We start from the raw sequence: 27,959 nt of genomic DNA on the forward strand, positions 1-27,959 counted from the left end.
TCAGTGAAGACATCACATATTATTAAAGCAGCGTATTCTGTAGTATGCAAAATTATGACTCTGAAAGTATTTTTGTAATTTGCAAGTTTATATTGTTACTCAGTTATCAGTATTATCCCAGGATATTTTACGAGTCATAAGACCTTTTAAAAGGAAAAGCTTTATATTTGAGTTCCTTTGGTGCACTTTTTTCCCGCTTTTTAAAAAGCAGCTTCTCACTTCCATTTTGACCAGGCCCCACAAATCATGTACTTGACCCTTGCTCTGATGGCCCTTTACCAGTAACAACCTGTCCAAAACGGAGTCCTTTTGCCTTCCTAGCTCACGTGGGTCATCTCGCAGATGGGAATGATGTCTACCCTGCTTCACAGAATTGATGTGAAACAGTGGTTTGGAAAATGCAGGAGCTTCAAAATACTGGTGGCATTTTTGTTCATCCAAAGTATTTTTTAACCATTGCCCTTTCTGGAGTCGGAGTGTCTAGACAAATAGATTTCTTCTCTAAGATAAATGTAATTCATTATTTCCTACGGAGTTTTCCAGACTTCTGAGAGAGAACCTGAATGACTCATTCTGTTCCTAAAGGTATCATTTATCTAGAATAGTGATCTCATGGATGGAATTTATTCTTCCTATGACTAAAAGCAAAGTACGAAAGTGATGCCCAACACTGGACCCCAGTCAAAGGTCCTAAAGCCTAAAATTTCAAATACTCTTTCTGATAGCTCCCTAACTTCTAAGCAGCTCCGAATAAAAACAACAGGAGAGCAGAGTTCCCTCAACACCATCTCTGGGCAATCTGTAGGCCTCAGACCCCAAGTGGAAAAAACACTGCAGGACGAAAAGAGGCAAAAATGTCCCAGCACCAGGGCGGCTGTACTTAGGAGCTCTGCCGGATTCTGAGGATGGAGTCTAAGAGCCAAGAAGGGACCAAGGCAGAAGTTGGGGTCCCAAATCCGAAAGCCCAGCTCATGAACACTCAGAGCACACTGACAGACCACTGACCGTTGGTACAGGTGACACTGTTAGCCCACAGTCACTGGGGGTTTCCTGAGCCCTCAGGACATCCTGCCAAATCTCCCTAGAGACCATGCACAGGTGACTGACTCCGGGGTGGCAGAGACCTGGGGACAAGCTCTTGTGTCAAGCAGCTAGCAAGCCCTGAAGGACCAACCTCAAAGCTGATCAGTAGGTTAACAAGCCGGCTGGGGGCAGAATTCCGGTTGCTCCACTGCTTATGCCTCCTGCAAGCGGCCAACATCTCCCTGCTCCGGCCTGTGGAATCCACTTTGAAGTGTTCTCGCTCACTGGCCATCCCTCAGACAGGCCCTCCCACTGGCTAGCCTTTGCCCTTTCTAATTGCCCTGATCTCATCCCAACCTCCATAGCTGTGTTTAAAGTCCACCTCTGGGGAACACACAGATTGAGTGTTTGAGATAATCCCTGTCCCAGTCCTGCTTGACATCTGGCCAGCAGGCCGCGGACCTGGACTTCCTGGGACGCTGGCTGGGGTTTGAGGAAAGACCTCAGTACCTACCTGGCTTCAGGATGAAGCTGGCCACCGGCTTCTTGATCCTGTGGCTCGGCCTGGAGGGTGGCCTGGCTCAGAGTGACAGCAGCCCCGAGGCTGAGGAGTCCTATTCAGACTGGGGCCTTCGGCACATCAGGGGCAGCTTTGAGTCTGTCAACAGCTACTTCGATTCCTTTCTGGAGCTGCTGGGAGGGAAAAATGGAGTCTGTCAGTACCGATGCCGATATGGTGAGTGCACACATGGCTTCTCCTGGTGGACTGCGGACAGCTGGAGCGGGCGCCCCGTCTGTCATGCTCTTCTCCTTGTCAGCCCCCTCCTAAGTCGGCCTGCCAGACTCAACAAATACACACACAGGACTCCCGGTGAAATTTGATTTTCAAATTTGATTTTCAAATAAACAACCAATAATTTGCTAACGTATTTGAAATATTTGGAACCCCCTCACGCTGACAAATTATTGCTTGTTTGTCTGAAATACAAATTTCACTGAGCTTCCTGTATTTTTTCTAACAAATTTACTCCAGGGAGCCTGGTTCCCTGGGGCCATTTTAATGAATTTGTTGTGAGGCCAATTCTGAGGAAGAGGAGGCCGGAGGGTGGTGGTGAGGTGGGGGAGATGAGGGGTCTCTGGGAGCAGTTCCTAGGGATTAACACTGAGATGAACATTCGGAGAAAATTCCACCAGCCGGTGAAACAGCCTCCTCAGTCACGCTGTGCTAAGCTTGGAGATGGAGTCTCCTTTCTCCCTCATGCAGTTCGCACCTTCTTTCCAGCTCTGTCCCTCTCTGAAGTGCCTCAGTGTGTCTGACCCTCCCAGGAGGGCGGTCCCTGCTGCTGTTGCCTGCAGGCCTGCAGGGGGTAGGGAGGGCTTGCTGCCAGCCCTCTCTGCCCACCATAGGACGGGCCCGAGCAGGCCTCGCACTGTCCCTCAGGCCTGGCGACCGATGTACAGTTGTGAACGGGAAGGAGTTCTACGTTGCCTGAGTTGTAAAGAGCGGACCTGGGCACCAGGGGGCCCATGTGGCTGCCAGGCGTCGTCCCTGGTGTCAGGTCTCCCTTTCCTGCACTGGAAGTCTTGGAAGGTCAGCAGAGAGTGGGGCCCTGGACCTCGCAGCTGGGAGGTGGGGATAACTTTAAATGCAGCCGAGCATGTTTTCGAAAGATGCGCAGTTTCACGTAGCATTCATTTTATGCTTTAGTTTATCAAATATTTCATCAGGAGATTGGATGAAAAGAGTGAGTCAGCCTAGCTTAGCAGGAAACCACTTGAGAAATATTTTCTCCAAACACTTAACAGATAAAACGCAGCTTCGAGAGAAAGAGACTCAAAAAACCTGCTTAATTGCTGGACTCACCCCTTCCGTCTGGCTCACTCCCTTCTACCTTCGAGCCAGGGACATCACTTCCTGATGAACCACAAGTGACTCAGAGACAAGGGGTCATCCTTGCAGCAGAACCAAGTCTCGCAGGACACACGTTTTAGCCACATAGGGTTATGGTGAACAAAGGAGCTGCATCATCTTTGAGATGATCCCTTAGGGTAAAAAGTTGTCTGTGCTAGGACCCCCTGGACCACTGGTCCCCTCCTTGTCCAAGGTGGGTTGGACACACGCAAGGCAGCCTTGTCACTGGACTGTGCTCACCCAATCTGTATCAATGGCGGAGGAAGGGGATTAACCTACTTCGCCTATTGAATAAACACGGGTGCTGTTTTCCTGCCTGGAGAGACTCAGGTGTGTGCTTTGGCAAAGACATAACCACAGGGATTTTTTTTTAGGAAAACAAGAATCATACCTTCTTCCTTCTCTAGCAAAAGAGCATGAAAAGATTTCAGCAAAATTTGGTTGTAAGCCTCTACCTCGGCAGGGTCAGCAGTCGGGGGTCCAGTGGGGGATGGGGAATAGTCAACATCAAGAAGGCAAATAACTCCACTCTGAAAGCAGAGCCCGTAAGGAGGGGCCTGAAAAACACGTAGGAAATACGGGGTTAAGCCTTATTACCTTTGGAACTCAGTGGAGCCGAGAACCTGGGAAATATAGCCAAACGGTACGAAATATCCTCTCAGGTTGACTGTGAATCTAGCAGTCCTTGGAACAGATAATGCCTAATAATTAACTGGGTCTCTGTCCTTTCGCAGTTTGCTTTGTGATACACTTCTTGTGCTTCTTGCTTTAAAACCGTGGTTCTCATACCTTCTCGGCCTTTTGGCTACGATCAAGTGTAAAGCAGTGGTTCTCAAACTCCCGTATGCTTTGAATCATTCGGTGGGCTTGTTTAAAAAAGACTGCTGCCCCGACCCTCCCCCCGCCCGCCACCATCCCCCATGTTTCTGATTCTGATTGGGTAGGGCGGGAGGTCAGGGATCGAGCCAGAGAATTTGCATTTCTAAGAGTTCCCAGGTGAGTTCTGATGCTGGGGGTCCGGAGACCACACTTCTGAGAGGGAGGGAAAAAAAAAAATCTGCTTTGAAGGCTGCAATCTTTTGTCAGAAGAAATAATCTAGCAACAATTAGCCTGTAAGAAAAAATTTCTATTTGATAGGTACTTAGTCACTACTTAAAACTGTAGTTCTCTATCTTAGAAAGCCCTGCACTTAGCAAGCACCTGGGAGCTTTCGAAACTCCTGCAGCCCAAACCAATGTAATCCGAATCTCCGTGGGTGGGAGACCTCAGTACTTTTAATGTTTTCCAGGTGATTACCAAGTGCAGTTAAGGTATGGAGCGCTATTTTAGGAGGTCATTCTTGGAGAACTTCAGCCCATGGGTTGTTCTGACAGAGAAGGCGTATTTGTGTCCTACAACATTGTGTCAATGTTGGTTTCCCCACTTCTTAGATCTATAGCAGCTTATTTTCATGTCAACACACAAAATCTGTAATTGCCAAGGATCGGGCTATAAATACAATGAGATTCAGCAGGAATCAATAACAGATGTAACCCAACTGCTATATTCTGGAACTGCACAGGTGGTTCTTGAACCAGACTTTGAGAAATCACTAGTAATGGAAAAATCATGGGTTTGAACCGTGGGTGGGGGTGCGGGAATTCCATTGCCCTCGGGGACCTTGGGCAAGTTACCTAACTCAACTTTTGTTGAGTCACGTTGACAAATAGTGTTAATAACACCTACCTTACAACCCACAGGTTGTTAGAAGAATTAAAGATAATATATTTAAAGAATTAGTGCTACGTATGGAGCATGCCAGATACCGAACAAATTTTATAAGCGTGATGAGGAAGATGGTCTGATGAAGAGGTTAACTATGTATTCGGATTCTTCCCGTTCTCTTTCAAAATAAAATAAAATTTTAAAACACAGAAACCCCAGTGGCTGGACACTCAGCTTCTGGAAGAAATCATTGCATGATAATTTAAGTGTTCTGTGCCTTTATAAAGGTCTCTGGGTGAGAGCATCTGGTCCAGACTTTCTGTGTCTCGTAAAGCCTGGCGGAAGATACTGTCCACATTCATACTTTAATAAAAGGACCTCATGGTGAATTTTTTCTTGGGTTTAGTTCTAGAAAGCATATCTCTAAATATCAGACTTGTTTTTTCAAGAGGGCTTTTTATGTGTGAAATCTACAGCAAAATCTTAGGAACCTGTGAGTTTGTGTATTTTTCCCAGGGAAGGGATTCGCAGCCTGCATCCGATTCTTAAGGGGATCCATAGCCTGAGAAAAGAAACAGCCGCTGGTTTAGAGGCAAAGATTGTTCTCTTGCTGGGGTGACCAACTGTCCCGGTGTGCTGGTGACGGAGAGAGAAGAGTCAGGGTGGAGGTGGGGATTCCGGGGATGTGGATCGCCAGTACTAACACAAGGACAGTCCCAGGCAAACCAGGACAAGTTGGTCATCCTCCCTCCTGCAGTAAGATAATCTGTTTTAGTGACTGAAATAGAGTTTATTGCTTCAGTAAAATTGTCATAGTTCTGCTTTGTTCCCTTGATGTGCTCCTCATGCTATAGTTGAGTGTTTCTGGAAGGATATACTTTTTTTTTTTTAAAGATTGATTTATTTCTTTGCAAGAGAGCATGCACACTTGAGACCGTGCATGAACGGGGGAGGGGCGGAGGGCGAGGCCGAGAGAATTTCAAGCAGATTCCCCGCTGAGTGTGGAGCCCAATGTGGGGCTCATCCTAGGACCCTGAGATCATGATCTGAGCCAAAATGAAGAGTAGGACACTTAATGACTGAGCCATCCAGGCGCCCCGGAAGGATATACATTCCAAATAAAGTACTTTGATTCTTTAGAAGATTTCTAGTGGAGCACAGCTGCTGCAAGAGCCAGCTGGGTGGGGAGAAGGGACACACCCTCCCGGGGAAGACAGAACCCTTGACCTGGGTCGTAAAGCCCAGACATTTTTACTGTTCTTTTCAGTGACTTGAACTGAAAGGAAAGAAAGGTTGAATCTGGGAGGCAGTGTGCGTGCCTGTGGCAGAACTCTGGTTCCGTGGCTAACCCTCCTCCTCCGTCTCCCTCATTTGTCTCTTAAGTGTCTGACGTGTTTTATGGTGTTTCACTTTGTTCAGAAGGTTTTTCATTTTCAGGAGATCAAGCCTGTCAGTCTTTATCTTCGTGGCTTCTCCATGTTGTATCTTGCTTAACAATCCATCCTCACATCCCAATTATAACAACCTTCTGCTGGTTTGTTTTCTGCGAAAGCAACCATAGCTAAAATGTAATGAATGACTGTGGCTGTGCTCCAATTAAACATTTTTATGGACACTAAAATTTGAGCTTCATATAATTTTCACATGACACAAAATATTATCCTTGTTTTGACTACCCCTCCACAACCATTCAAAACTATGAGAAGAATTTTTAGCTGGCAGGCTATACAAAAACGGGCAATGGGCTGGTCTCGGGCCATTGTTTGCCAACCCCTGCATGAGAGGATCAAGTGGTCAACCTCCCACTCCTGTAAATAACCAACACCAGAAAATAAAATTAATCTGTGGGCATAGTACATTATCGATGCTTAGACTCAAAACATCAAACTGCGAAGACTCAATGCAACACAAAATAACTCAAACTATAAGTTGAGGATATAGTAAATGATTTCTGCCCAGATTCAAACCATTGCCTTTTTTCTTAGAACTTTTCTCTCAAGCTTCATTCCTAAGTGGAATTCCTACAGCTATCATGAACTATTAAGTAAAAAAAAAAAAAAAAAAAAATCATCATAGCAGGACAGGTAGGAAGTGTCTGGAGTTGGAGTTCCATTAGATTTCAAACTGGTTTATTAGAATTTTATCTTCTGTGAGTCATCAAGTGCAAAAAGGCAGAGGGTAACCTAGGAAACTGCACTGCATCTGTTGCAAAAGCTCTTAATCAACAACATTATTAAAGAGATAAGTTTTATCACAAAATTTACACATTTGTTTCTTCATGAAAAAATCTCCCCCCTAATTCCTATAAAGCTCGTATGTGTGGGACATTTGTAAAAGAACAATTCAAAAAATAAATAAATAAAATCGCCATAATCATCTCACCTACAAGAAATGAGACAATTCACATTTAATTTATGGCATAGTGTGATTATATTCATATGTGTAATTTGATTGCTAACATTATTTAATACATTTTACCCATTCCCCAACTCCTGGTAATTCTCTCTTACAGACACACACACACAGACGCGTGCACACACATGGTAGGTTGGTACTTTATCAGTGTAGGTTACATTTCTCAAGAACTTTGAAAAGTCATGTAGGGGTTACTGGTGGGCTGGTAGGCTCCACCAATAAGCACAGTTCCTCTCCATTACAAATAAGTAATGTTGGGTGAAAAGAAAGCATTTTTTAAAAATACACCCTCAGGCTAGAGTGGCATAAAAGGAAACCTATATATTTCAGTTGGAGGGGAACAGCAGTGCCACAGGGGTGAGTGGGGGCTGATGATAAAAACCTTGGAGTTTTTAGTCAGAACCATATGTAGACTCTAGGAGGGGAAGAATGACTTTTAATACTCATACAAAGAGGGGCTTCTTCTGAAGCTGAAGTCTTACTAAAATATTATACACCATGTGAAAAAATAATCCAATATGAGGGAGATGCAGGAGACACTAAAAAATGACTTAGCATCCCAAAGAATGGAAACCATAAAATAATATAACAAGAACATTTGAAATTATTAAAGAAATAAAAGAAGGACTAGAAAACACAATTTAAAAAAACCCAGAATTAAGTGAAAATGAATATACAGATTTAAAAAAAGGATCAAATAGGATCCCAAGAAGTGAAAATTATAGTCATTGAAAGAAAAAAACTCAGTGGATGGATTAAATAGCAGATTAGTGAACCTAGAGAGAATTTTAGTGAAATGAAAAATGGACTTGATGAGCTAGACAAAATTCAGTACAGAGACAGAGAAAAAGATGGAAAATGTAAAAGAGAAGTTAAAATATATAAAGGATAGTGTTAAGAAGATTTATCATGGGCACCTGGGTGGCTCAGTGAGTTAAAGCCTCTGCCTTTGGCTCAGGTCATAATCTCAGGGTCATGGGATTGAGCCCCACATCGGGCTCTCTGCTCAGCAGGAAGCCTGCTTCCTTCTCTCTCTCTGCCTGCCTCTCTGCCTACTTGTGATCTCTGTCTGTCAAATAAATAAATAAAATCTTAAAAAAAAAAAAAAAGAAGATTTATCATTCAATAATATGAGGCCCAGGAGGAGAAATTGTAGAGAATGAGGAAAGGAAAACATTCAGACAGTAGCTATGAATTATCCAGATGTGTAGGAAACCAGGTCTTTGGATCATTCCAATCAGGAGAAGAGTATATAATCCACACCTAGATACAGTGCAGTGAAACTGTGAGGACATGAAGAAATTGGAATCCTTGTGCAGTGAAGGTGGGAACATAAAATGGTGTAGTTGCTGAAGAACACAGTTGGATAGTTTCTCAAAAAGTTCAGCATTGCCTTACTATATGACCCAGCAATTCCACTCCTTAGGTATATGTCCCCCAAAGAATTGAAAACAGTCATTAAAAATCTCCAAACAAACAAAAGCCCAGGGCCAGACGGCTTCCCGGGGGAATTCTACCAAACATTTAAAGAAGAACTAATTCCTATTCTCCTGAAACTGTTCCAAAAAATAGAAATGGAAGGAAAACTTCCAAACTCATTTTATGAGGCCAGCATCACCTTGATCCCAAAACCAGACAAGGATCCCACCAAAAAAGAGAGCTATAGACCGATATCCTTGATGAACACAGATGCGAAAATACTCAACAAAATACTAGCCAATAGGATTCAACAGTACATTAAAAAGATTATTCACCACGATCAAGTGGGATTTATTCCAAGGGCTGCAAGGTTGGTTCAACATCCGCAAATCAGTCAATGTGATACAACACATCAATAAAAGAAAGAACAAGAACCATATGATACTGTCAATAGATGCTGAAAAAGCATTTGACAAAGTACAACATCCCTTCCTGATCAAAAATCTTCAAAGTGTAGGGATAGAGGGCACATACCTCAATATCATCAAAGCCATCTATGAAAAACCCACCGCAAATATCATTCTCAACGGAGAAAACAGATATTTAAACAAATACTTGCATACTAGTGTTCACAGCAGCACTCTTCACAATAGCCAAGAGATAAAAACAACCAAAATGTCCATCAATGGATAGATGAATAAACAAATTGTGGTATATCCAGAGAATGGAATGGTATTCAGCCATAAAAAGAACTAAGTACTGATATATCCTACAACACAGATAAGCCATGAAAATATTATGTTAAGTGAAAGAAGGCAGTGACAAAATGTAACATATTGTGTGATTCCATTTATTCAAATATCCAGAATAGGTAAATCCCTAGAGACAAAGCAGAGGAGTGGTTGTCAGGGGTTGGGAGGAGGAGAGAATATGTTTAATGGGCATTTGGTCTCCTTAGGAGGGTGATGAAATGTTCTGGAAGTAGAAAGAGACAATGGTTGCACAACATTATGAATGTCCTGAATGCTGAACTGTATTCTTTAAGATAAAAATGTGAATTTCAACTTAAAAGAAAGAAAGTAGACAGACTTCATGAAAATAAAAAGCTTTGGCTATTCAAAGAATACCATCAAGAAAGTGAAGAGACAAGCCACAGAATGGAAGAAAGTATTTGCAAAGAAGACATGTGTGTGGCCAATAAGCACAGGAGAAGATGAACAACATTATTAGTTATTAGGGAAATGCAAATAAAAATGACCATGAATACCACTTTACACTCACTAGGATGTCTTTAATCGAAAAGATTATAACAAGTGGGGAGAGGATGTGGAGAAATTAGAACACTTACACATTGCTGCAGAGAATGTAAAACTGTGCCACCACTTTGGAAAATAGTCTAGTAGCTCCTCAAAATGTTAAACAGAGTTAGCATCTGACCCAGAAGTTTTAGTCCTCTGGGGAAATGAAAACACATTGTCCACACAAAAAAATTTTTGTAGTAGCATTTTTTATAATCACCAAAAAGTGGGGAAAACCTCAATGCACATTATATTCACTGACAACAAAGAGAAATGAAATACTGATCCATAGCTACAACATTGATGAACCTTGAAAACATGATACTCAGTGAAAGAAGCAGACAGAAAAGGTCACATATTGTATGATTTCATTTATGTGAAATGTCCAGAATAGGCAAATTTACAGAGACAGAAAGTTGATTAGTGATTGTCTAGTGCTGATAGATAGGCTCATCTTGGAAGAAACATACCTCCACTTCTGCCATATTCTCTACAGCGTTTAGACCAACCCTGGGACAACACATGAGGGCATGGACACCAAGAGACGGGGATCACTGGGAGCCATCTTGAACCGTGATCTCATATACACGTCCTACCAGAGAAACAAATACCAAACAGATTGTGGCAGAGATTGCTTCGTGTCTCCTATTATCTTCCCCCTTTTCTATAGTAATAAGTCCCTCCTCCCCAATTTTAAGCTGGGCTCACGGATTCCTACATTGAAAAAAGACTTAAATTCCTAGCCCACTTTTGCAACTAGGTACTGCTGTTTGATTAAGTTCGGCCAAAAGGAAATAAGAGAAAGTCATGTGTGTACTATTGTGGAGTGTGGTTTTTTTTTTTTTTTTAAGATTTTATTTATGTATTTATGTGAAAGCAAGAATGAGAGAGAGAGAGCACCAGAAGGGAGAGGGTCAGCGGGAGAATCAGACTCCCTGCTGAGTAGGGAGCCCCATGAGGGACTTGATCCTGGAACTCCAGGATCCTGATCTGAGCCAAAGGCAGCTGCTTAACCAAATAAGCCACCCAGGTGCTCCTGGAGTGTGTTTATTAACGAGTGGGGGCTGTGACCCTTCTACCTCCTCTTTTTATCCTGCTGCTTGTAGTATGTATGTGGTACCAGAAGCTCCATCTTGAGCCACGAGAGTTGCATTCTAGAGCTGGTAGAGCAGAAGGCTAGAAGCATCCTGGGTTCCAGAAAAGTGCAGATTTGCCATATGAGACTTATGATCCTTAATTCTGGATTATGATATACTCTATTTAGTTTAAGCATCTGAATAATACACTATGTGAGGAACAGAATAAATGCATGGTGAAAGTTATAATACTCTATTGAAGGACATGAAGGAAGACCCAAGTAAATAGAAAATCATATTATGCCCATGTCTGGGGAGATAGAATATTCTAAGAAAAGTCAGTTGTCTACAGAATAATCTATAAAGTCAATGTATTTTCAATCAAAATCCTGCACTATCTCTTGTAGAATTTACTAAGTTGACTCTAAAATTTAATTATAAGACAATAGGTTCAAGAATAGTAAAAAAAAGAAGAAGAAGGAGGGAGGGCTTTAAAGCAGAGACTTAGTATCTAAAAATTAAAACAAGGGAGTGTAAAGGGGGGCTTCAATTGTACTTGTAACATTTAATTAAACAAAAAGTATGGATAGCAAGTTTGGCTATGTTAACATTAATTATGTTTGTGTAATGGGTACATGGGTATTTGTTTCTCTGAAGTTTTTCTTCAATTTTGAAATATTTCATAATATCAAATAATTAAAAATGAAATACCTTGTAGGAGAAGGTAAAAGAAAAGAATGATTAAAGAAATACTATGTGCCTCACTCTGAAGATTAATTCTTAGCTGATTTCCTTAGTCTTTTCCTCTGTCTTGCATTTCCTAAAAAAAGGCAAAGGAATGTAGTGGAATGGAAGAACATGGGCTTTGGAGACATAAAACAAGAAATCTGGATTTATATGCCATTTCCCCCACTTGGCACACAACTTAGATAAATTACACTCCCCTTAGTCCCATTTTCCTTATCTGGATAACAGAACAAAAATACTCATTGCCAGGACCGTCCTGCAAGATTCTCTTTTCCTATGATGACTACCATTGATAACATTGACAAAGCTTCTCTCTACAGAACTGCAAGATTATAAAATAACTCAAAGCCATGTAGCAGAAACCAAGAAATTATAAGCCTGTCAGATTGTTTCGGCTTAGTTCTATGATACAAAGCTTCAAATACTGCCTGGTGATGTTTTCTTTGCTCTTTGATCAACAATGCTTTGCTTACATTTATGAACCTTGGAAAATTTTCTTCAAGTTATTCCAAAAAAAATTTGAGGTACTGCTAAAGTTCTGATTTGTTAAGCATGTGATCAGGCAATGTTCTGCTTTGTCTTACAATGGATGGAGGAGATTTTATTTTATTTATTTATTTATTTATTTAAGAGAGAGAGAGAGAGAGAGAGAGACAGCACAGGCAGGGGGAACAGCAGAGGAAGAGGGAGAGGGAGAAGCAGGCTTCCCACTGAGCAGGGAGCCCAACAAGAGGCTCAATGCCATGACCCTGGGAACATCACCTGAGCTGCAGGCGGATGCTTAACTGACTGAGCCACCCAAGCGCCCCTATTCTATTTTGTTTTTAAAAATTTACCCATTCATTTTAGTGAGAGAGAGAGCATGAGCACAAGCTGGGGGAAGGGCAGAAGGAAAGAAAAAGAATCTCAAGCAGACTCCCTCCTGAGCACGTAGCCTGATGTGGGACTCAATCTCATGACCTTGATATCGTGACCTGAGCTGAAATCATGAGTCAGATGTTTAACTGACTGAGTCAACCAGGTGCCCCACTACACCTTGAATTTAGTTCCATTTTGCCATGTACCTGATCTCCAAAGTCACACACTTAAGAAACATTAGAGAAAGGCTTGTATTGTTAAATACTTCCCTCTTAGGACCACACTTGCTGTATCCCAAAGGTTCTGAACTGTTGTGTTTTAATTTTCATTTGTTTCCATGAATTTAAAAAAAATTCTTCTTTAATCTTCTGGTTGACCCATTCTTTCTTTAGTAGGATGCTCTTTAACCTTCATATATTTGTATTCTGCTCTTCATCCTTGACAACATCTGTCATTTCCTAACTTGTTAATTTTAGCCATTCTGACTGGTGTTTTGATTTGCATTTCCCTGATGGCAAGTAATGTTGAACATTTTTTCATGTGTCTGTTGGACATTTGTATGTCTTCTTTGGAGAAATATCTGTTCATGTCTTTTCTCCATTTCTTTTTTTTTTTTAAGATTTTATTTATTTATTTGACAGACAGAGATCACAAGTACGCAGGCAGAGAGGGAGAGAGGAGGAAGCAGGCTCACCACTGAGCAGAGAGCCTGATGCAGGGCTCAACCCCAGAACCCTGAGATCATGACCTGAGCTGAAGGCAGAGGCTTTAACCCACTGAGCCACCCAGGTGCCCCTTCTCTCCATTTCTTGACTGGATTATTTATTTTTCGGGTGTTGAGTTTGATAAGTTCTTTATAGGTTTTAGATATTAGCTCTTTATCTGATAAGACATTTGCAAATATCTTCTCCCCTTCGGTAGGTTGTTCTAGTTTTATTGACTGTTTCCTTTGCTGTGCAAAAGCTTTTTATCTTGATGAAGTCCCAATAGTTCATTTTTGCTCTTGTTTCTTTTGCCTTTGAAGACATGTCTAGCATGAAGTTGCTGATGCTGAGGTCACAGAAGTGCTGCCTGTGTTCTCCTCTAGGATTTTGATGAATTCCAGTCTCACATTTAGGTCTTTCATCCATTTTAAGTTTGTTTTTATATGGTATAAGAAAATGGTCCAGTTTCATTCTTCTACATGTAGCTGTCCAATTTTCCCAATGCAATTTTTTTGAAAGACTATCTTTGACCATTGGATATTCTTTCCTGCTTTGTCAAGAATTAGTTGACTATAGAGTTGAGGGTCCATTTCTGGGCACTCTATTCTGTTCCCTTGATCTATGTGTCTGTTTCTTGTGCCAGTACCTTGAGGTACCAGAGTCTGTACTTGTACTTGTACTAGAGCTTGAAGTCTGGAATTGTATGCTCCTAACTTGGGAGCAACCAATTATACCAATTAATAACAAAATTAAAGGAATGCATTGATAATAATACAATAATAAGGGGACTTTAACACCCTACTCACAGCAATGGACAGATCATCTAAGCAGAATCAACAAGGAAACAAGGACTTGGAATGACACACTGGACCAGATGGACTTCATAGATATATTCCGAGCATTCCATCCTAAAGCAACAGAATATACTTTCTTCTTGAGTGAACATGGAACATGCTCCAGAATAGATCACATACTGGGTCACAAGTCAGTTCTCAACTGGTACCAAAAGATTGGGATTATTCCCTGCATATTTTAGACTACAGTGCTTTAAAACTTGAACTCCATCACATTCGACTGCCACTGTTGGTGGGAATGCAATCTGGTGCAACCACTTTGGAAAACAGTATGACTTCCTCAAAAAGTTAAAAATAGAGCTACCCTATGACCCAATTGCAGTACTAGGTATTTATCCAAAGGATATAAACCTAGTGATTCAAAGGGGCAATGCACCCCAATGTTTATAGCAGCAATGTCCACAATAGTCAAACTATGGAAAGAGCCCTGATATCCATCAACAGATGAATGGATAAAGAGGTTATGGTACACATACACAATGGAATATTACTCAGCCATCAAAAATTTGAAATCTTACCATTTACAATGAAGTAGACAGGACTAGAAGATATTATGCTAAGTAAAATAAGCCAGTCAGAGAAAGACAAATATCATATGATTTCACTTACATGTGGAATTTAAGAAACAAAACAGAGGATCATTGGGGAAGGTAGGGAAAAATCAAACAAGACTAAATAAGAGAAGGAGTCAAACCATAAGAGACTCAACTACAGGAAGCAAACTGAGGTTGCTGGAGGGGATGGGCGTGGAGGGATGGGGTAACAAGGGTGATGGGCATTAAGGAGGACACGTGATGTAATAATGAGCCCTGGATGTTATACGCAACTGCTGAATCACTGACTTCTACCTCTGACACTGATAATACACTATATGTTAATTAACTGATTTTAAATAAAAGAATAAAAAATGAAAATTAGAAAATAAAAAATAAAAACAAAACATGAGAATTGTTAGTAGATGAATGCTCATAAAATTCTTAGAGATTAGGAGAAAAACACCAAACCAGTCTGAAAATTATTACCCTTTTATGACATTATCATCATTATCACCATCATTACCACCTAACTGGGATGTGCCTATCTGGTGAGGAATGATGACTTTTAAAGGAAAAATTGAATATGATTTTAGATTATTTTTATTCGATGAATGTTCCCAAATGCTTAATTTCTAAATATTTCTCCCTGCTTTTTTCCTCTCTTTCTCTTGCTAGGAAAGGCACCCATGCCCAGACCCGGCTACAAGCCTCAGGAGCCCAACGGCTGCAGCTCCTATTTCCTGGGTCTTAAGGTACCAGAAAGTGTATGTACCACCATCATTATTTTCTTAGTTGATCGGTTTTAATGAAGGGAAGTCAATGAGTTATCCCTGATGGGCATAATCATTTATGGAATATAGTTGAGCAGTAAAATTGTTTTAAATTGGAGGGATGCCTGGGTGACTTAGTCATTTAGGCATCTGCTTTTGGCTCAGGTCATGATCTGAAGGTCCTGGGATTGAGTCCCGCTCAGCAGGGAGCCTGCTTCTCCCTCTGCCTGCCACTGTCTCTCCTTATGTTCTCTCTCTCTCTGACAAATAAGTAAATAAAGTCTTCAAAAAAACTGGACACAGAGTAAGGGAGATAATTTTCAAAGAATGTATCTGATTTCCTCTTATCAGAGGCAGCTGTGCCTCAGATAAGACCTTGTGTAATGAACTTGAAAATCACCACTGCAAGTATAAGCCAAATTTTAAGGGCTCAAACAAAACTTCCTACGAAATCTAACAAGTCTGACTTATGTAGATCCAGTGAAACTTTTCCTGTGATGTGCTGGAGTCATTGGCACTGAGCAGCAAAGACTTTTGTAAGTGGTTGATTTCATGCTGGTAACATCAGATCGGCTATTAAGAGTATTAAGATCACAGAAATCTACACATACCCACCCACATACAAGCATCCAGCCCCCAGCCACAAACCCCACCTAGGCACTGGCTAAACATTTCTCTTCATGCTGCTGGCCATTTCTCAAACTACTGACCTCCCCTGAAAACAAATAATAAACTGATTGATTTTAAGACCTCTTGGAGGCCCCTTTATCTGTTTTACTTCAAAAAAGAGGAGTGATGTAAAATGGAGGTGGAGAGATTTTACATCTAAGCTATGATTTTGAATTCTGCCTTAATCAGGCAGAAATTTCACTTTTTGACTGATTCAAAAGATTTTATTTTGTAATAGTTTTCTAAGCAGCATAATGTTTATTCTTCTATCAAAAATGCTGCCCCCTGGGGCACATGGGTGGCTTAATCGTTAAGCCTCTGCCTTCAGCTCAGGTCATGACCTCCGGGTCCTGGGACTGAGACCCTCATCTGGTTTCCTGCTCAGTGGAGAGTCTGTCTCTCCCTCTCCCTCTGTATGGTACTCCCTCTGCTAGTGCTCTCTCTCAAATAAATAAAGAAAATCTTTAAAAAAAAAAAAATGTTGCCCACCAATGTGGCGTTTTTGTGCAAATTGGGAAAATGTCTCCTTTCCTCTTCCATTTGTCAGAAATTTATCCTAATATAACAATTGTTAGAAGAGGAAATTTGCCATCGACTAGACATTTTTCTTTCTCTTTCTTTCTTTCTTTTTCTTAAAGATTTTATTTATTTATTTGAGGGAGAGAGACCACAAGTAGGCAGAGAGGCAGGCGGTGGGGGGGGGGAGCAGGCTTCCTGCCGAGCAGAGAGCCCGATGCAGGGCTCGATCCCAGGACCCTGAGATCATGACCTGAGCCGAAGGCAGAGGCTTAACCCACTGAGCCACCCAGGTGCCCCATCCATCTTTTTCTCTTTTTCTTTCTTTCTTTCTTTCTTTCTTTCTTTCTTTCTTTCTTTCTTTCTTTCTTTCTTTCTTCCTTTCTTTCTTTTTTACAGATTTATTTATTTATTTGAGAGAGAGATCATGAGAGAGCGAGGGGAGGAACATAGGGAGAGGGAGAGAGAATCTTTAGCGGGCTTCTGCTGAGCACAGAGCCCAGCAAAAATCTGCATCCCACGACCCTGAGATAACAACCTGAGCCAAAACCAAGAGTCAGACACTGAGCTGACTACACCACTCAGGCACCCTGTCTAGACATGTTTCCTAAGAAATGAACAAATCCATGATGTCTTGTGGGGAGCTGTCCCCTTTGATAGGATGCTTTTGCACATTGCACAACCCGCATGGCCATAGGCCCAGCCTTGTCTACAATCAACAACACACGTACGGAGACAGAGGAAAGGAAATCTTTTCAAATATTTATTTATATTAGAGAAATCTCTTTTTTGGCTCTTATATTTGATACCAATTTAGTAGCTATGGAAGCAGTATTCAAACTGCTATAGAAATGTACAAGTGGATGGAAATTATTAAGATGGACACATTACTGCTTCAGCAAGGCTTGACTTGTGAACAAATTTTTCCCTTCCTTCGTTCTTGAAACCTCCCCCTCCCCATCACTGTTTTTCTGTAGAACCTTTGTTCTAGGAACTCGGTATGGATGTGAATGCTTAGTAACGAGACGTGGATGGCTGGCACCGGTGTAAGAAGACACAGGGGACACGGCTGGTAGCATGAACCAGATTCCTACTGACACTGCCCCGATCCTGTATTTTCCTATACATCCTCTCTCAGCCTCTTACCCCAGGATGGGCGTGAAGTCTTGGAGCCATTGGCCTCCTGCAGCCTCCTTTGCCTGACAAAGGAGTAAACTATGTCCCTTCTTTATCCCCAAACTGTCTTCATATTACATATCTTGGCTCCAGAGCCCAGAGGTAGTTTTCAACAACAGTAGGCACTTTATTTTGGGAGCAATGTCATTTGGTTTATTGGTACAAGTATTGTATAGAACTAGTTCAAGTATTTCCAATTTAGTTGACTTGAATGATAGCAACAATACTCACTGAATTTTCAATTACCTCTGCTGGGGTATATGTTTAGTTGGAAGCATGAAGTGTAAGTAAAATGGAAGGAATCAGATGATAGGAATCTGCCCAGAAATGCACAGCCCAGGCTGTTGCCTTGTCTAATGAGTGACATTACCTCTTCATGTAACCATCTAGTTGTTTTTTTTTTTCTTTCTCTCAGAAGGGCATTTTAAACAGCCAATGTCCATATTTTGCCCTTAGGTCTGCCCTTAGGTGGCCTTGGAGTAAAAGTTCAAATAATGGACCATTTAAGGTGGAAAGGATCTATAATAACTGCTTAATCAATCACTCCCCACCCTCACCATGAACCCAGATTTTCACAGTCTCCCCTCAGGTCCAAGACTCTATGATCAAAAGAACCACGGAAGATTGTAAGATGCTGTTCCTATGTCTAGACGCCCCTGATCCAAACTATTTCACAGAACACAGAACCGTCACTCTCTGCAATCATTCATTCTATCGTGTCTTTGCCTTTATCAGAGTCTTTATAAATTCTTACCAGTTACTTTGGAAGTCAGGGCCCTCCACCAACTCGCCTTTCTCTCTAAGTAAAAAGTAATAAAAAACACAAACAAATACATCTTTGCTAAGCCCTTGAAAGACTAAACAAACTGACTTGCTCACATATGATTTGCTCATATATGATTTGTTCTCCTTTCTTTACCTACTACACCCGAAGTCTACCTTCATCCCTGATAAGCTTCTCCAAAAAAAACCCCACAAAAAACCATGTAAAGTTATCAGACTCTAGATGTGGCATTCAATGAACCTTGTTGCTCAGTTTATGCCACAACATTTGCAACTGTTTATAGGAGGCTTAGTACATGTCCGTGTGTGTTTTAGATCTCACCATTGACCGCAGTCTGCCCTCGGTCAGGAGCCACACGTTCTAGGCCCCACCCTGCTCCCTGACACATACACACACTTTCAAAAAAGTGTGGGATGGGTCCCTAATAAATGCTGGTGACCTCTTGACGAATGGAGGCTTAATTTTTCATACCTCTGAGCCTTCGGATGCTTTGCTCAAGCATAATCTCATACGACATCGCTTTTGGTTGAATTCAGAGGTCCTGCAGCTCTGCCTTCTTCTGATCTCTATTTTTATCACTGCAGTGATCTGCAAATTTGAAAATTACTACAGTTAAAGGAAAAAGAGGGAAATGAACTGTTCAGAGTTGATAATCTAAAACTAAACCATGATTGAAACTTAACATCCTGTCACTGTCACCCGGATGGATTCTCTCAAGTGTCTGGTCTTTCAGAAAGGATCTGAATGTGTAACAGGAATTTGAGGGCTGGCTAGTTCTTAACAAGGAGGGCAAGGTTGCCTCAGGTCCTTGGTCTGAACGTGGCATTTTCTTCCTTCACTTTTCCCCAGATGGACTTGGGCATCCCAGCAATGACCAAGTGCTGCAACCAGCTGGACGTCTGTTATGACACTTGTGGTGCCAATAAGTATCGCTGTGATGCCAAATTCCGATGGTGTCTCCACTCGATCTGCTCTGACCTGAAGCGGAGCCTGGGCTTTGTCTCCAATGTGGAAGGTAGGTATCTTAAGGGCGTCTGCTGGTGGGCAGGGAGATCGGCTCCTGTGTTCATACAGAAATGTATCCAGAGCCCCTTTCCACAAAGAGACCATTAGAGCTCACCGAACTTTCTTTCTAGAACACTGTGACAAACATAAGAAGGGTGAAGGAAGATTCTGGGCATTCCTTCACTAGGGTTCTTGCTTCCCTGCCCAGGAGCTGCTGGCCCCACTCCTGATGGACAGGGCCACACCAAAGTCTTCCCAGAGATATAAAAATCTATCCTTTAAGACCGGAGAAAGAGTTGCCCAATTGGCTTTGGCTATTCATTCCACGATTAAATAATTTTCCATATCAGGAGTTATTCTGTATAGGACCGCTTGGTTTGGTTTAAGCCCTTTTTTCCTTATTTTGTTCTCAATTGGGCAAAGAATTTTTAAAAACCTATCCTTTCTATGTAAAGCCCTGTGTATTCTTGAGGATAATTATTTTTAAACAACTGCTTAGCTACTAAGTTTCTAGCACTGATTGTGTAATTTCTTTTCCCTAATTCACCTTAGGAAAAGCTTTAATCATTTAGTTTCCAAAGCCAGAGCATTACATCCAGGTTTTAGTATTATGTAGTTTTAGATGGCAAAGTTCGACATTTAAGCTTCTAAGGAGCTGGCCTCATGCCACTGAGAAAGTCAGCAGTAGAAAGAATCTTGTATTGTTTTCATAGATTAATGTCTGGAGTGTAGTCCTAAAGGGAATGTGTGAAGGCTTGAATATATGAATAATTAATTAGGCCCCATAAAAAGGAGTATTACTCTATCCGTACTGACAAAAGGTGAGTAAGTACTTGTTTCTAATCTAGGGTCAGGTCAAGTTACTTCCTCTAAGCAACATTCTATTGATTCTTTTTTCTAAATATCTCTTTGACATACCACTTGCCTGGTTACTGCAAGTTAATCTAATCTCTGGGTCCCATCCAATCTATTTTCCCCATAGGGACCAGATATATTTTTGTACCACATGAATCCAGTCATTTTTACCCTCTGTGTAAGTTCTTCAATTGGTTCCTCTTCCTTGGGATTAAATCCAAACCCATATGATATATGTAGCCTTTTCTGATCTGGCCCTATCCTACCTCTCCAGCATCATAGTGCTTATTTGGGATTTCTCTCCTGACTTCTGCCATTCCAAACTCCTTGAGTTGATGGACTATAGCTTTCTGCTTGGAGCATTCTTTTCTTTTTTTTTTAAAGATTTTATTTATTTATTTGACAGAGATCACAAGTAGGCAGAGAGGTAGGCAGAGAGAGAAGGAAGCAGGCTCCCTACTGAGCAGAGAGCTCGATGCAGAGATCGGGCTGGGATCATGACCTGAGCTGAAGGCAGAGGCTTAACCCACGGAGCCACCCAGGTGCCCCAGATCTTTGCCTCTTCTTAAATTGGATTTCTTGTCTTTTTATTATTGAATTGTAAGGGCTCTTTATATATTCTGGACATATGTCTCTTATTGAATATAGATTTCACTAATATTTTCTCTCATTTTGTGGGTTTTTTTTTTTGTTTTTACATTCTTTTTTTTTTTTAAGATTTTATTTATTTATTTACTTGTCAGAGAGAGAGAGAGCAGAAGCAGGCAGAGTGGTAGGCAGAGGCAGAGAGAGAAGCAGGCTCCCCGCTGAGCGAGGAGCCTGATGTGGGACTCAATCCAGGACCCTGGGACCATGACCTGAGCTGAAGGCAGTGACTGAACCGACTGAGCCACCCAGGCATTCCTTGTTTTTACAGTCTCTCTTTTTTTTTTTTAAGATTTTATTTATTTTTTTGACAGAGATCACAAGTAGATGGAGAGGCAGGCAGGCAGGCAGAGAGAGAGAGAGAAGCAGGCTCCCTGCAGAGCAGAGTCCCATGCGGAACTCGATCCCAGGATCCTGAGATCATGACCTGAGCCGAAGGCAGCGGCTTAACCCACTGAGCCACCCAGGCACCCTTGTTTTTACATTCTTGATGAAATTACTTGTAAAGCAGAAGTTTTACATTCTGATTAAGTTCAATTTATCTATTTTTTTCTTTTGTTGCTTCTACTTTTGGTGTCATTTGTAAGAAGGCTTTGTAATCAAGGCTTCTCTTGATTTTGACTAGATCATGATCTCAGGGTTGTGAGACTGAGCCCTGCTTTGGGTTCCATATTCAGTGGGGAGTCTGCTTGAGAGTCATTCCCTCTGCTTCTCCCCCTGCTCTTTCTCTAAAATAAACAAATCTTTTAAAAATATATTGAGACAGGGGCGCCTGGGTGGCTCAGTGGGTTGAGCCGCTGCCTTCGGCCCGGGTCGTGATCCCAGGGTCCTGGGATCGAGCCCCACATGGGCTCTCTGCTCGGCGGGGAGCCTGCTTCCTCCTCTCTCTCTGCCTGCTTGTGATCTCTCTCTGTCAGATAAATAAATAAAATCTTTAAAAATATATATATATTGAGACAAATGAAAATGAAAATACAACATTCTTAAACTTATGAGATGCAGCAAAAACAGTTCTAAGAGGGAAATTCATAGCCATAAATACCTATATCAAGAAAAAAAGAAAGATCTTGAACAAACTCTAGCTTTACTCCTCAAGGAAATAGAAAAACAAAAGCGATGGAACCCAAAGTTAGTGAAAGAAAGGGAATAACAAAGATCAGAGCAGAAATAAATGAAATGAAGGCTAAAATAACAATAGAAGAGATAAATGAAATTAGGAGCTCTTTTTTAAAAGGTGAACAAATAGGCAAACCTGTAGCTAGACTCACTAAGAATAAAAGAGAGAGAACTCAAAGAAATAAAATCAGAAATTGAAGAGGAGACATTACAACTGATACCACAGAAATACAAAGGATCACAAGAGACTACTATGAATAATTATATGTCACAAGTTGGACAACAGAGGAGAAATGGGTAAATTCCTAGAAACACACAACCTACAGAGACTGGATAATGAAAAAATAGAATCTGAATAGATTGATTATTGTAGCGTGATTGAATCAGCAATTAAAAATCTCCCAACAAATGAACAAGATGGATTTTTAAAGTGGCTTCAACATTTAAAGAAGAATGAATCACCCATTTAAATAGCTTCATCATTTAAAAAAATTAATACCGGGGCACCTGGGTGGCTCAGTAGGTTAAAGCCTGTTCCTTCAGCTCAGGTCATGATCCCAGGGTCCTGGGATCAAGCCCCGCATCAGGCTCTGTGCTCTGCAGGGAGCTTGCCTCCTCCTCTCTCGCTCTGCCTGCCTCTCTGCCTACTTGTCTGTCAAATAAATAAGTAAGATCTTAAAAAAAAATCAATACCAATCCTTCTCAAACTCTTCCAAAAAACAGAAGAGGACACAACACTTCCAAATTCACTTTATGAGGCCAGCATTACCCTGATACCCAAACTAGACAAAGACACCACAGGAAAAGAAAATTAGAGGTCAATATCCCTGATGAACATACATGCAAAAACCATCAACAGAATTGTAGCAGACCTAATTCAACAATACATTAAAAGGATCAGACATCATAATAAAGTGGGATTTATTCAAGGGATGCAAGGATGTTTCAACATGAGCAAACCAGACAATGCGAAGCAACACATTAACAAAATGAAGGATAAATATCATACAGTCATTTCAATAGATGCAGAAAAAGCATTTTAATGAAATTCAATATACATTTGTGATGAAAACTCTCAACACAATAGGTATAGGGGGAATATATCTCAACATAATAAAGGTCACACATGACAAGCCCACAGTTAACATCATGCTTAATGGAGAGAAGCTGAAAGCTTTCCCTCTAAGATTAGGAATAAGACAAGAAAGCTCACTTTCACCACTTTTATTTAACATAGTATTAGAAATATTCTAGCCAGAGCAATTAGACAAAAAGAAGAAATAAAAGACATTCAAATTGAAATGGAAGATGTAACATTATCACTATTTGCAGATGACATAATATCATATATGCAAAACCCTAAAGACTCCACCAAAAAATTGTTAGAATTAATAAATTCAGTAAAGTTGCAGGATACAAGATTAATATACAAAATCAGTTTTGTTTCTATACACTAATAATGAATTATCAGATAGAGATATTTAAAATTTTTTCATTTACAATTGCATCAAATGCATAAAATACCCAGGAATAAATTTAACCAAGGAGGTGAAAGACCTGTGCATTGAAAACTATAAGACACTGATGGGAGAACTGAGAATGACAGAAATAAATGGAAAGATATTCAGTGATCATGGATTAAAAGAATTAATATTCTTACAATGTGCATACTACCCAAAACAATCTACAGATTCACTATAATTCCTATCAAAATTCTAATGGAAGGTGTTCTGAGATGCCTTCCCTAATAACTCTTACCCCAAGAGAGAGAGACTCTTTCTCTGGGTTCCCATACAACCTGATGTCACTTCCATAATGGTGTAGTGTAACCATTTGTTTACCTATCCATCCTGTCTTCTTTGTTCAAACTGTGAGTACTTGGATTGGGATCTCTTTGGTCTTTGTGTTCCTGATGCCTAAGAGAATTATTGACCAACATACATGTTTTTCCAAGGAGTGAATTGTTACTCATCCCACACTTGAACAGAAAGTTATTGGGAACACGGTAGAGTTATTTAGGGAGTATTCTGCAAAAATGATAGGGTTTCCATGGAGTGAGCATAGTGGTATGGGAGCTTCTGATTGCTAAGCATAATTTTGACCTGGAGGCCCATAAAAGAAGGGTATCCCAAAGTATATTCTGCTTTACTAGATTGAATAGAAGCTTATGAAAAAGCTTCTCTTTCATGTATGTTTTTCTTTTTAATTCTGTATTTGGATTACTGCATTTACTTTCCCCCAGGTATCATGTCATCCTTGGAATTACATTGCTTCTTAAAATTACTCAAACTACTTGGGGTAGTCTTGTATGTTAACCTTTTATTTCTCTTCATCTTTTTCAAGTAGCCTGTGATTCTCTGGCTGATACTGTGTTCAATACCGTATGGACCCTGGGCTGCCGACCCTTTATGAATAGCCAACGGGCAGCCTGTATCTGTGCAGAAGAGGAGAAAGTAGAGTTATGAGAAAGAGGTGATCCCTTCCTGGTTTTGAGTGACACCACGGCTCTCAGTCTCTGAGATGATAGTGTGGCAGATGTGTCTCATCCTTGCTTCCAAAAGTTTGGATATCACAAAGCAAGAGAAGGAAAGCCTTATTCTACTGCTGAGAAGTGAGTCCCATCCCTTGAGGAGAATTGGAAAAAAGCCATGGAGTGATTTGAAGACTACTCTTCATTTTAACAATGGTTTCTCCAACTGAGACACATTTTCCTGGCAATTCAGTTCTTAGTTTAAAGACTAAAATAAAGACTAAAATACTGGGATTCCTGGACTTGGTTTTTATATTCACAAGTGAAATATTGGAGAGTCCACCCATTTGGGAGGTAAGGACTTTCCTCTGGTCCATCTTTCAGTTGCCAGTAAGCATCTCACATTTAATAAATAGTACTTTTAGAAAAGAGATGAATGACTTCCATTCTCACCACTCTGCTTCTGTTTCACTTAGAGGAGAACAGAACCCATCCTGGTAAGTTCCACCATTGATAACCATTTTTCCCACTAGTGTTGGAGAGATGAGAACAGGAGGGCAAGGTCAGAGACTTACCTGGATAAGGCCAATGAAGATGGAGGTCAGATAGGTTAGGTCTCTGAGGTTCCATTTTTTTTTCTTCAATAAACTATTCCTGTTGATATTCCCAATTCCTAAGTGGTGTTAGTATCATGTTAAAATCTGAGAAGTATGTGTTAAAAATTGCCACTGAAAATAGCTAGAATTCCCTGAAATCTGAGGGGTTACAAACAGTCAATCCCTAAACTATGGTTCTCAATCCTGATTGCAAATTAGAATCACCAGAGGAGCAGTAAGAAACAAAGAATCTCTGGGCCTGTTATCTACCTATTGGCATTTTATAAATGCTCCCCACCTGATTCTGATGCACTGGGAAGGTGAGGTCCACTAAGGTCAGGGATTGGCAAGTGAAGCTCATGGGCCAAAGGAGGCTTCTGCTTCTGTGAGGTTTTATTGGACCACAACTTTGTTTTCATTTGTTTACGGCCACTCCTGTGCTACAACCTCAGAGATAAAATAGTTGTGACAGACTGGCCAGAAAGCCTAAAATGTTTACCATTTGGCCCTTGACATAAAAAGTTGGCCAATTGTTGACCTAGGTCATTCTGTCTTTTCTCTTCCTTTTGTTGATTTTACTGGTTCCATTAAGAATTGTTGATGATAACCATTTCTAAAGAGAACAAGAAAAAAAAAACTGTCTCTTGATCTTATGTAAAGCCATAAAATTAATTGGCATATTAAGAAATTGGATTTAGTTGCATATAACATTTTAAATACAAAATTGCATATAAAATTTATTCCTGTGGTTTATAATATTTATTTCAATAAAATTTATTGAGCATCTACCTACAAAATGGAGTATGGTATAATTTTACAAAATGGACTATTTATTCTCGGGGCATACAATGCCAAATAACAGGGCATATGGTATCAAACTTTAATTTTTTTTACAGTTCAGTCGTTGGACCTCTTACATGCAAGTTAATAAATTTTTTTAAAAGATTTTTTTTGTTTGTTTATTAGACAGAGAGACACAGTGAGAGAAGGAACACAGCAAGGGGAGTGGGAGAGGGAGAAGCAGGCTTCCCACCGAGCAGGGAGCCTGATGCGGGGCCCGAACATAGAGCCCTGGGATCATGACCCAAGCAAAAGGCAGATGCTTAGAAACTGAGCCACCCAGGCACCCATGTTAATAAACTTTTTAAAGATTTATTTATTTATTTTGGAGGGGAGAGGAGGGCAGAGGGAGAGAGAATCTCAGGCAGACTCCACATCGAATGGGGCCCAACATGGGGCTCAATCTGAGATCAGAACCTGAGCTAAAACTGAGAGTCGGATGCTTAACCCACTGCACCACCCAGGTGCCCTGCATGTTAATAAATTTAATTGAAAATATTTCACTTAAGATGGTATAAAAACTTCAAAAAAGCAAACATCATGCAAGAGGAAAATCAAATAGTAACTTTTAGTACACACTTACATCGATAAACTTCCTAATCCCCTGTAAATATTCTGTGCTTGAATTGAAATTTCAGGGCATGATTATTATTTACATATTTAAGGAGTTATTGGGTATTTAAGTCATAATTTCAAGCAACTATTTAATTTATTTTAAGTCTGAAGTTTGGAGTATCATGCCCAACTTGTGGTTGTAGTGGTCCTACTGTATCCTACACTGGGTGTTTTATTGTAGGGAGGAAACGTGCGAAATGGAGTGAGCTGCTTTCGGAAGGGACAGCGCAGCTTTCAATGTCAGGAGGATGAAGCCCCATGTGGGTCAGGTCAGTCAGCAGTGAAGTGACTTTTCCCAGTCCAGGGGCCCGAATCAGAATGAGTCCGTTCTGGAAGTCGGTCTAACCCCACAGTATGAGGTTTAAAGAATGCCGTGTTCTAGGGTATTGACTGATGTTCTCAGTGGGGAGAAGTTCTAAAGAGGAGGGCAACCCAGAGCCAGGAGTCAGGTGTGGGGCTGTCCTAGTCCTCCCAGTCGATCCTGATCGGGCCACCCGTCAGCATCTGGCTCTGGGAACCAGCTGTATCCTCTCCTTCCACTGCCTCACGACGCACTCGCCGGTGGCAACCCTGGGCACAGCGGGAACGTTCATCCAGCCGTCCACAGACAAGGACTTGGCAGTGCAGAAACACTTCCTGGAAAGACCATAAATGATAATTAACAAAAATAGTGATAACAGATGCTGCTTGTAGGGCCCCTTCTGGAAGCCAGACGCTCGCTATACCAGATGTTTCATATACAGTATCTCATTTCATATAAACAACAGCCCTCTGAGGTGGATGTCGTCATCCCCATTTTACAGATGAGGAAACTGAGACTTAAGTTAGACAACTTGCCCAGATTCACAGCATTGGTCAGGTGGGCAAACATATGGAGTCATGTGGGTGATCTAACCCCCCCCCCCCAAAGCATAACTCCTGCCTTTGTATAGGGACAGGAGAGACCTTCGAGAAGGGAACACCTAATAACATAAACATCTTTGTTCTTCACATCAAAGTCTGGGAAAAACATAGGTGCCTGCATGCTTCTGTGTAAAGTAACAAGTTCTTTGTCCAAGCTTCTTCCTATAAGTTACCTCCCAAATCATGCTGCCTGCTTGGGGAGGGAGATCAGGATTAGCCATCATGGTTAACAGTTGTTCTAGAACAGTGATAAAACAGGAAAGGACATGAATTCACTTAAATGCAGTGTGGAAAAGATAGCTGGTCTCTTAAACTTCCTTTGGTTTAAACATTTCAACAACTCTACTGAGAAAAAGCAAAGTTTCCACCTTCACATTCTCTCTATTGCCTCTTATAACCTCTGTGTATGTGTGTTTTTAAAAAATGCAGCATACTTGGGGCACCTGGGTGGC

At 41.0% G+C, this 27,959-nt stretch overlaps 2 protein-coding genes across 6 annotated transcripts in view; one reads left to right on the top strand and one right to left on the bottom strand.

Moving 5' to 3' along the window:
• The first annotated feature begins 1,399 nt into the window (after positions 1-1,399).
• PLA2G12B (phospholipase A2 group XIIB) lies at positions 1,400-24,847 on the top strand. Of its 4 annotated transcripts, none has more exons than XM_059169972.1 (4): positions 1,400-1,759; positions 15,223-15,299; positions 19,312-19,477; positions 24,427-24,847. In XM_059169972.1, the coding sequence occupies exons 1-4, from the start codon at positions 1,549-1,551 to the stop codon at positions 24,546-24,548; spliced, it is 576 nt and encodes a 191-aa protein (XP_059025955.1). In that variant the 5' UTR covers positions 1,400-1,548; the 3' UTR covers positions 24,549-24,847. The 4 variants fall into 4 exon arrangements, with proteins under 4 accessions (XP_059025955.1, XP_059025954.1, XP_059025953.1 ...); XM_059169971.1 differs by having other exon boundaries at positions 1,401-1,759; positions 15,223-15,311; positions 24,430-24,847; XM_059169970.1 differs by having other exon boundaries at positions 1,403-1,759; positions 15,223-15,311.
• Positions 22,988-27,959, bottom strand: part of OIT3 (oncoprotein induced transcript 3) — a 32,816-nt gene continuing 27,844 nt past the window's right edge. For both annotated transcript variants that reach the window (XM_059169969.1, XM_059169968.1), the window contains exon 9: positions 22,988-27,240. In XM_059169969.1, the coding sequence (XP_059025952.1) occupies positions 27,067-27,240 (174 nt within the window). In that variant the 3' untranslated portion in view covers positions 22,988-27,066. The remainder of the gene's footprint in view (positions 27,241-27,959) is intronic.

This window comes from Mustela lutreola, chromosome 4, assembly GCF_030435805.1.
Source record: "Mustela lutreola isolate mMusLut2 chromosome 4, mMusLut2.pri, whole genome shotgun sequence".
In the NCBI taxonomy this organism is placed as follows: Eukaryota; Metazoa; Chordata; class Mammalia; order Carnivora; family Mustelidae; genus Mustela; species Mustela lutreola.

Excerpts from the sequence above, each read along its gene's own strand:
- PLA2G12B (XM_059169970.1), top strand. The coding sequence starts at position 1,549 with ATGAAGCTGGCCACCGGCTTCTTGATCCTGTGGCTCGGCCTGGAGGGT. Across the intron at positions 1,760-15,222 it reads TCAGTACCGATGCCGATATG|GAAAGGCACCCATGCCCAGA; the intron begins GTGAGTGCACAC and ends TTCTCTTGCTAG. Across the intron at positions 15,312-19,311 it reads GTCTTAAGGTACCAGAAAGT|ATGGACTTGGGCATCCCAGC; the intron begins GTATGTACCACC and ends ACTTTTCCCCAG.